Below are 9,694 nucleotides of genomic sequence, written 5' to 3'. Positions count from 1 at the left end.
CTCCTCTCGTTTCTGTCTTTCATTGCATCAAGTCCAAACTCGGGACGTGTCTGGAAAATCCCTCTTCTCACCCCAAAACAGGGCTGACCCAAAGACTACACACCCCGACAAACATTTGTAAGGTTTTCGGGGGGTGGGAGGGGGTGCTGTGGCCAGGTAATAGGACTGGGGGTGCTTATGGGGTGGCGATAACGTTACAGGGTTTTCTTCCTGCAGAAGTTATAAAGTGATATAATAGAAAAAGGTCTCCACTATTAAATTATCCTGGGAGTATTGAAGGGTAATAACGGACACAGGTGCCCCAAACTGTTCTCTCGTCATTAATCGGTTTTAATAAATGTACACGAAACGAAATCCGTTTCAAAAAACAGTTACAAAAATATGGTCGGGCCGCCCCGGAGTTAAGGCAGAGATGGAGTAAAGGCTGGTAGGGAGAGTTCCGTCACGGTGTTGGATGGCCGCGCGTTCCGAGGCCTCCGTTCTGTTCTCCCCTTGCCGACGCGCGTTTCGCAGTGGTGGTGCTGCTTCTGCAAGAGGCCCACGGGCTGCAGCCATTGTGAGATATATACACGGTTCTTGCCGGACTCATCTACAACGGTGTCCGCCGTTGGGGGGGTCCAGGAGTGCTCACCTTCCATCGCGTGGGGGGGGGGGGGGGGGGGAGGGGGTTAAGCGCGATTAGCAGTCGTTAGTATTCAGTTGGGGGGCTATCTACTGGACATGGATTAAGGCAGGAGGGCTCAAGTCCAGTCCTCAACCCCTCACCCAGGTTTTTAGAATATCCCTGCTTCAGCACAGGTCTGTGACTGAGCCTCTGAGCCACCTGTGCATCAGCAGGAATATCATGTACACCTGACCTGTTTGGGGGGGGGGGGGGGGGATCCTGAAGACAGGAGTTCAGCCCCCCTGATCTAGAGAGCAACGTGCGCGTCTTCTGTCGCTATTGATGGAGATTTGCGAATACTTAAAACCCCGCCCACCGCCCCATCCGCAAATCGAGGTTATACACCCACAAAATGAGGGGGGAGGGGTGTTTCTGGATCTAGGTATTAAATAAGGGGGCCAGGTTTGTAGGGGTGAAAAGAGATGTGAACATTTTCGGCTCCGTTCACAGGCTCCGTCCGCACTCCCCCTCACGCTGGTGATGTCACGACTCCGAAATACAGGATTTTCCCCAGACTCCTTTGCGGTTACATTTAGACCACAGAGGGGCAAGTGGCAATGGAGGCCAGGAGAGAGGAAGGAAGGGGGGGGGGGGTCATTTTGGGGCTATAGCGTAATCTTGGTATTCCGAAAACTGGAGTTGTCCCTGTAAAAAGAAACATGCTTATTATTCATAATGTACACGCCACACTGTATAATGATGCCGAGTATCTATACAATGATAATGACCACTCCGCGCTGTATAATGATGACAATCTATGCGCCGATAATGAAAACGCTGCGCGGTATAATGCTGAAGAGTATTACTTGAGACTGTCGGTGTGCGTCTTGTATTCCATGATTGTGTTAGGTGGGAGGTTGAGGACCCGTCGCAACGTGTCCCGGATCCGCACTGTGCTGAGCTGGTCATTGGCCGTCTTGTTCCAGATGGAAAGAATGTCTTCCTGTCAACATACATGAGGGTGTGCGTGTATAACATATGTATATAGGTCAGCCCTCCCACGGTCGCCAACATTGTATAGTGCAATCCAGGTCAGCCCTCCCACGGTCGCCAACATTGTATAGTGCAATCCAGGTCAGCCCTCCCACGGTCGCCAACATTGTATAGTCCACTCCAGGTCAGCCCTCCCACGGTCGCCAACATTGTATAGTGCAATCCAGGTCAGCCCTCCCACGGTCGCCAACATTGTATAGTCCACTCCAGGTCAGCCCTCTCACGGTCGCCAACATTGTATAGTCCACTCCAGGTCAGCCCTCCCATGGCCGCCAACATTATATAGCGCAATCCAGGTCAGCCCTCCCACGGCCGCCAACATTATATAGTGCAGTCCGGGTCAGCCCTCTCACGGTCGCCAACATTGTATAGTGCAATCCAGGTCAGCCCTCCCACGGTCGCCAACATTGTATAGTGCAATCCAGGTCAGCCCTCCCACGGTCGCCAACATTGTATAGTGCAATCCAGGTCAGCCCTCCCACGGTCGCCAACATTGTATAGTGCAATCCAGGTCAGCCCTCCCACGGTCGCCAACATTGTATAGTGCAATCCAGGTCAGCCCTCCCACGGTCGCCAACATTGTATAGTGCAATCCAGGTCAGCCCTCCCACGGTCGCCAAGATTGTATAGTCCACTCCAGGTCAGCCCTCCCACGGTCGCCAACATTATATAGCGCAATCCAGGTCAGCCCTCCCACGGTCGCCAACATTATATAGTGCAATCCGGGTCAGCCCTCCCATGGCCGCCAACATTATATAGTCCAATCCAGGTCAGCCCTCTCACAGTTGCCAACATTATATAGTCCAATCCGGGTCAGCCCTCCCACGGCCGCCAACATTATATAGTCCAATCCAGGTGTCAGCCCTCTCACGGTCGCCAAAATAGATATAGTCCACTCCAGGTCAGCCCTCCCACGGTCGCCAACATTATATAGTGCAATCCAGGTCAGCCCTCACACGGTCGCCAAAATATATATAGTGCAATCCGGGTCAGCCCTCCCACGGTCGCCAACATTATATAGTGCAATCCAGGTCAGCCCTCCCACGGTCGCCAACATTATATAGTCCAATCCAGGTGTCAGCCCTCTCACGGTCGCCAACATTATATAGTGCAATCCAGGTCAGCCCTCCCACGGTCGCCAACATTATATAGTCCAATCCAGGTCAGCCCTCCCACGGTCGCCAACATTATATAGTGCAATCCAGGTCAGCCCTCCCACGGTCGCCAACATTATATAGTGCAATCCAGGTCAGCCCTCCCACGGTCGCCAACATTATATAGTCCAATCCAGGTCAGCCCTCCCACGGTCACCAACATTATATAGTGCAATCCAGGTCAGCCCTCTCACGGTCGCCAACATTATATAGTCCAATCCAGGTCAGCCCTCCCACGGTCGCCAACATTATATAGTGCAATCCAGGTCAGCCCTCCCACGGTCGCCAACATTATATAGTCCAATCCAGGTCAGCCCTCCCACGGTCACCAACATTATATAGTGCAATCCGGGTCAGCCCTCTCACGGTCGCCAACATTATATAGTGCAATCCAGGTCAGCCCTCTCACGGTCGCCAACATTATATAGTGCAATCCAGGTCAGCCCTCTCACGGTCACCAACATTATATAGTCCAATCCAGGTCAGCCCTCCCACGGTCGCCAACATTATATAGTCCAATCCAGGTGTCAGCCCTCTCATGGTCGCCAAAATATATATAGTGCAATCCGGGTCAGCCCTCTCACGGTCGCCAACATTATATAGTGCAATCCAGGTCAGCCCTCCCACGGCCGCCAACATTATATAGTGCAATCCAGGTCAGCCCTCCCACGGTCGCCAACATTGTAAAGTCCACTCTAGGTCAGCCCTCCCACGGTCGCCAACATTGTATAGTGCAATCCAGGTCAGCCCTCCCACGGTCCCCAAAATATAATCCAATCCAGGTCAGCCCTCTCACGATCGCCAACATTGTAAAGTCCACTCTAGGTCAGCCCTCCCACGGTCGCCAACATTGTATAGTGCAATCCAGGTCAGCCCTCCCACGGTCCCCAAAATATAATCCAATCCAGGTCAGCCCTCTCACGATCGCCAACATTATATAGTCCACTCCAGGTCAGCCCTCTCACGGTCGCCAACATTATATAGTGCAATCCAGGTCAGCCCTCCCACGGTCGCCATCATTATATAGTCCACTCCAGGTCAGCCCTCCCACGGTCGCCATCATTATATAGTCCACTCCAGGTCAGCCCTCCCACGATCGCCAACATTATATAGTCCACTCCAGGTCAGCCCTCTCACGGTCGCCAACATTATATAGTCCAATCCAGGTCAGCCCTCCCACGGTCGCCATCATTATATAGTCCACTCCAGGTCAGCCCTCCCACGGTCGCCATCATTATATAGTCCACTCCAGGTCAGCCCTCCCACGGTCGCCATCATTATATAGTCCACTCCAGGTCAGCCCTCCCACGGTCGCCATCATTATATAGTCCACTCCAGGTCAGCCCTCCCACGGTCGCCATCATTATATAGTGCAATCCGGGTCAGCCCTCCCACGGTCGCCAACATTATATAGTGCAATCCAGGTCAGCCCTCCCACGGTCACCAACATTATATAGTGCAATCCAGGTCAGCCCTCTCACGATCGCCAACATTATATAGTCCAATCCAGGTCAGCCCTCCCACGGTCACCAACATTATATAGTCCTATACAGGAGGGGTGGTGATAAAGGCGTCTCTGAGGACACAGCGTGTATGTAACACGGCGTTACGGTGATAACGGCGTCTCTCTCAGGACGGAGAGCTGGCGATAAACCTACCTGGAACCGGATTGAGACGACCACCCCACAGATCTCTTCTCCCACCATGAACTGCTCCCCTAACATGGCCAGGATAATATTCTCCCAGAACCGCGACGCCAGCCCCTTCCGCAGGCGGATAATCCACTTCCCGCCGTGTTTATTAGCATCGTCCTGCGGGTGAGGGGGGGGCATACTCAGCATCATTATACAGCGCGGCATATTCATTGTCAGTGTATAGATACTCAGCATCATTATACAGCGCGGCGTGCTCAGGATCACTCACCTCCCACATAGGTTTGATTCCATCTTTGAAGAGATGAAAGTCGCTGTAACCACTGAGGTCGCCGGGGCGCACTAAATGGCTGTAAACCCTCCAGAACTGCTCCACCTGCAGGAATAAGAGGCCGCCTGTGAGGGGGAGGCTGGCACTGCCCGCGCTGTACCTGTGCTGTGTATACATGGTGTAGTAGTGTGTGTGAGGGGGAGGCTGGCACTGCCCGCGCTGTACCTGTGCTGTGTATACATGGTGTAGTACTGTGTGTGAGGGGGTGGCTGGCACTGCCCACGCTGTACCTGTGCTGTGTATACATGGTGTAGTAGTGTGTGTGAGGGGGAGGCTGGCACTGCCCGCGCTGTACCTGTGCTGTGTATACATGGTGTAGTAGTGTGTGTGAGGGTGAGGCTGGCACTGCCGCTGCCCGCGCTGTACCTGTGCTGTGTATACATGGTGTAGTAGTGTGTGTGAGGGGGAGGCTGGCACTGCCCGTGCTGTACCTGTGCTGTGTATACATGGTGTAGTAGTGTGTGTGAGGGGGAGGCTGGCATTGCCCGCGTTGTAGCTGTGCTGTGTATACATGGTGTAGTAGTGTGTGTGAGGAGGAGGCTGGCACTGCCGCTGCCCGCGCTGTACCTGTGCTGTGTATACATGGTGTAGTAGTGTGTGTGAGGGGGAGGCTGGCACTGCCCGTGCTGTACCTGTGCTGTGTATACATGGTGTAGTAGTGTGTGAGGGGGAGGCTGGCACTGCCGCTGCCCGCACTGTACCTGTGCGGTGTATACATGGTGTAGTAGTGTGTGTGAGGGGGAGGCTGGCACTGCCGCTGCCCGCGCTGTACCTGTGCTGTGTATACATGGTGTAGTAGTGTGTGAGAGGGGGAGGCTGGCACTGCCGCTGCCCGCGCTGTACCTGTGCTGTGTATACATGGTGTAGTAGTGTGTGTGAGGGGGAGGCTGGCACTGCCCGCGCAGTACCTGTGCTGTGTATACATGGTGTAGTAGTGTGTGTGAGGGGAGGCTGGCACTGCCGCTGCCCGCGCTGTACCTGTGCTGTGTATACATGGTGTAGTAGTGTGTGTGAGGGGGAGGCTGCCGCTGCCTGCGCTGTACCTGTGCTGTGTATACATGGTGTAGTAGTGTGTGTGAGGGGGAGGATGGCACTGCCGCTGCCCGCGCTGTACCTGTGCTGTGTATACATGGTGTAGTAGTGTGTGTGAGGGGGAGGCTGGCACTGCCGCTGCCCGCGCTGTACCTGTGCTGTGTATACATGGTGTAGTAGTGTGTGTGAGGGGGAGGCTGCCGCTGCCCGCTCTGTACCTGTACTGTGTATACATGGTGTAGTAGTGTGTGTGAGGGGGAGGCTGGCGCTGCCCGTGCTGTACCTGTGCTGTGTATACATGGTGTAGTAGTGTGTGTGTGAGGGGGAGGCTGGCACTGCCGCTGCCCGCCCTGTACCTGTGCTGTGTATACATGGTGTAGTAGTGTGTGTGAGGGGGAGGCTGGCACTGCCGCTGCCCGCGCTGTACCTGTGCTGTGTATACATGGTGTAATAGTGTGTGTGAGGGGGAGGCTGGCACTGCCGCTGCCCGCGCTGTACCTGTGCTTTGTATACATGGTGTAGTAGTGTGTGAGAGGGGGAGGCTGGCACTGCCGCTGCCCGCGCTGTACCTGTGCTGTGTATACATGGTGTGTAGTGTGTGTGAGGGGGAGGCTGCCGCTGCCCGCGCAGTACCTGTGCTGTGTATACATGGTGTAGTAGTGTGTGTGAGGGGAGGCTGGCACTGCCGCTGCCCGCGCTGTACCTGTGCTGTGTATACATGGTGTAGTAGTGTGTGTGACGGGGAGGCTGCCGCTGCCTGCGCTGTACCTGTGCTGTGTATACATGGTGTAGTAGTGTGTGTGAGGGGGAGGCTGGCGCTGCCCGTGCTGTACCTGCGCTGTGAATACATGGTGTAGTAGTGTGTGAGGGGGAGGCTGGCACTGCCGCTGCCCGCGCTGTACCTGTGCTGTGTATACATGGTGTAGTAGTGTGTGTGAGGAGGAGGATGGCACTGCCGCTGCCCGTGCTGTACCTGTGCTATGTATACATGGTGTAGTAGTGTGTGTGAGGGGGAGGCTGGCACTGCCCGCGCTGTACCTGCGCTGTGAATACATGGTGTAGTAGTGTGTGTGAGGGGGAGGCTGGCACTGCCCGCGCTGTACCTGTGCTGTGTATACATGGTGTAGTAGTGTGTGTGTGAGGGGGAGGCTGGCACTGCCCGCGCTGTACCTGTGCTGTGTATACATGGTGTAGTAGTGTGTGTGAGGGGGAGGCTGGCACTGCCCGCGCTGTACCTGTGGTGTATACATGGTGTAGTAGTGTGTGTGAGGGGGAGGCTGGCACTGCCCGCGCTGTACCTGTGCTGTGTATACATGGTGTAGTAGTGTGAGGGGGAGGCTGGCACTGCCCGCGCTGTACCTGTGCTGTGTATATGTGGTGTAATAGTGTGTGTGAGGGGGAGGCTGCCGCTGCCCGCGCTGTACCTGTGCTGTGTATACATGGTGTAGTAGTGTGTGTGAGGGGGAGGCTGGCACTGCCGCTGCCCGTGCTGTACCTGTGCTGTGTATACAAGGTGTAGTAGTGTGTGTGAGGGGGTCTGGCACTGCCCGCGCTGTACCTGTGCTGTGTATACATGGTGTAGTAGTGTGTGTGAGGGGGAGGCTGGCACTGCCCGCGCTGTACCTATGCTGTGTATACATGGTGTAGTAGTGTGTGTGAGGGGGAGGCTGGCACTGCCGCTGCCCGCGCTGTACCTGTGCTGTGTATACATGGTGTAGTAGTGTGTGTGAGGGGGAGGCTGGCACTGCCCGCGCTGTACCTGTGCTGTGTATACATGGTGTAGTAGTGTGTGTGTGAGGGAGAGGCTGGCACTGCCGCTGCCCGCGCTGTACCTGTGCTGTGTATACATGGTGTAGTAGTGTGTGTGAGGGGGAGGCTGGCACTGCCCGCACTGTACCTGTGCTGTGTATACATGGTGTAGTAGTGTGTGTGAGGGGGAGGCTGGCACTGCCCGCGCTGTACCTGTGCTGTGTATACATGGTGTAGTAGTGTGTGTGAGGGGGAGGCTGGCACTGCCGCTGCCCCCGCTGTACCTGTGCTGTGTATACATGGTGTAGTAGTGTGTGTGAGGGGGAGGCTGGCACTGCCGCTGCCCGCGCTGTAACTGTGCTGTGTATACATGGTGTAGTAGTGTGTGTGAGGGGGAGGCTGGCACTGCCGCTGCCCGCGCTGTACCTGTGCTGTGTATACATGGTGTAGTAGTGTGTGTGAGGGGGAGGCTGGCACTGCCCGCGCTGTACCTGTGCTGTGTATACATGGTGTAGTAGTGTGTGTGAGGGGGAGGCTGGCACTGCCCGCGCTGTACCTGTGCTGTGTATACATGGTGTAGTAGTGTGTGTGAGGGGGAGGCTTGCACTGCCGCTGCCCGCACTGTACCTGTGCTGTGTATACATGGTGTAGTAGTGTGTGTGGGGGGGAGGCTGGCACTGCCGCTGCCCGCGCTGTACCTGTGCTGTGTATACATGGTGTAGTAGTGTGTGTGAGGGGGAGGCTTGCACTGCCGCTGCCCGCACTGTACCTGTGCTGTGTATACATGGTGTAGTAGTGTGTGTGGGGGGGAGGCTGGCACTGCCGCTGCCCGCGCTGAACCTGTGCTGTGTATACATGGTGTAGTAGTGTGTGTGAGGGGGAGGCTGGCACTGCCGCTGCCCGCGCTGTACCTGTGCTGTGTATACATGGTGTAGTAGTGTGTGTGAGGGGGAGGCTGGCACTGCCGCTGCCCGCGCTGTACCTGTGCTGTGTATACATGGTGTAGGAGTGTGTGTGAGGGGGAGGCTGGCACTGCCTGCGCTGTACCTGTGCTGTGTATACATGGTGTAGTAGTGTGTGTGAGGGGGAGGCTGGCACTGCCCGCGCTGTACCTGTGCTGTGTATACATGGTGTAGTAGTGTGTGTGAGGGGGTGGCTGGCACTGCCGCTGCCCGCGCTGTACCTGTGCTGTGTATACATGGTGTAGTAGTGTGTGAGGGGGAGGCTGGCACTGCCAGGCACACTCACCGATGCCACCGTGCCAAACTGGCGGATGTTCTGCTCGTAGTTGTGGGTGCTTGCCGGGCGGGAGGGAGTCCTCCGGGAGTACCAGAAGGTGTAGTTATACTGCAGAGGGTGCTCTCCGAGAGCTGGCGACACCAGCTGTGCCAGGAGACACGCCAACACTGAGTTACTTGCAACCTGCCCCCACAATGACATCATATGGGCAGGGGTTTCCCTGTGTGATATCTTGCCGCCCCTCTTGTAGGTGTTTATAGGATGTCCTCAAAAATGCCCTCCGAGGTTGGGCAGAGCCAGCGTGGGATACAATGGTATAAGTTTGCCCTTAACAAACATGGCGGCCAGGATACATCATCAAGCCAACTGGTAGTGACAGCAGAGGGACTGTGACAAGCATGGCAGCCAGACGGCATTCCACTGAGAATGATAGAAGGGCGAGTGTGCCCTCACCAAACATGGCGGCCAGACGGCATTCCACTGAGAATGATAGAAGGGCGAGTGTGCCCTCACCAAACATGGCGGCCAGACGGCATTCCACTGAGAATGATAGAAGGGCGAGTGTGCCCTCACCAAACATGGCGGCTGGGAATATAGCGGTGATGTTAGAAGGGGGAATTTGGCCCTTAAAACATGGCCGCCAGCGCGCACAGGGGATGATGTCACAGACGGGAAGAGGTCCGGATGGCCAGCTTTCTTAAGGGGGCAAAGTCGCTCACTCAACACTCTGCCACGGATTGGCTAGGGTGGAGTGGGCAGGGCCTGGAGAGGAAAATGCTAAGGGGAGTTGGGGGGGTCAGGGAGCGGCCATTTTATTTACCCCAGCCGTAAAAACAATGGGGGAGGGGTTTGAAGCTCCCTTCGATGTCATCATGTACGC

General features: G+C 55.7%; 1 protein-coding gene across 1 annotated transcript; it reads right to left on the bottom strand.

The window, feature by feature from the left end:
- Positions 1 to 307: 307 nt before the first annotated feature.
- On the bottom strand, positions 308 to 9,033 carry LOC142470890 (eukaryotic translation initiation factor 4E type 2-like). The gene is made up of 5 exons (XM_075577692.1): positions 8,824 to 9,033; positions 4,735 to 4,839; positions 4,470 to 4,622; positions 1,471 to 1,607; positions 308 to 1,309 (listed from the first exon to the last, which is right to left on the bottom strand). The coding sequence occupies exons 1-5, from the start codon at positions 9,016 to 9,018 to the stop codon at positions 1,270 to 1,272; spliced, it is 630 nt and encodes a 209-aa protein (XP_075433807.1). The 5' UTR covers positions 9,019 to 9,033; the 3' UTR covers positions 308 to 1,269.
- Between the last annotated feature and the right edge of the window lie 661 nt (positions 9,034 to 9,694).

This window comes from Ascaphus truei, chromosome 20 (assembly GCF_040206685.1).
Source record: "Ascaphus truei isolate aAscTru1 chromosome 20, aAscTru1.hap1, whole genome shotgun sequence".
In the NCBI taxonomy this organism is placed as follows: domain Eukaryota; kingdom Metazoa; phylum Chordata; class Amphibia; order Anura; family Ascaphidae; genus Ascaphus; species Ascaphus truei.
Note: the sequence above shows the minus strand (reverse complement) of the source record. Positions and strands in the feature narration are given on the sequence as shown.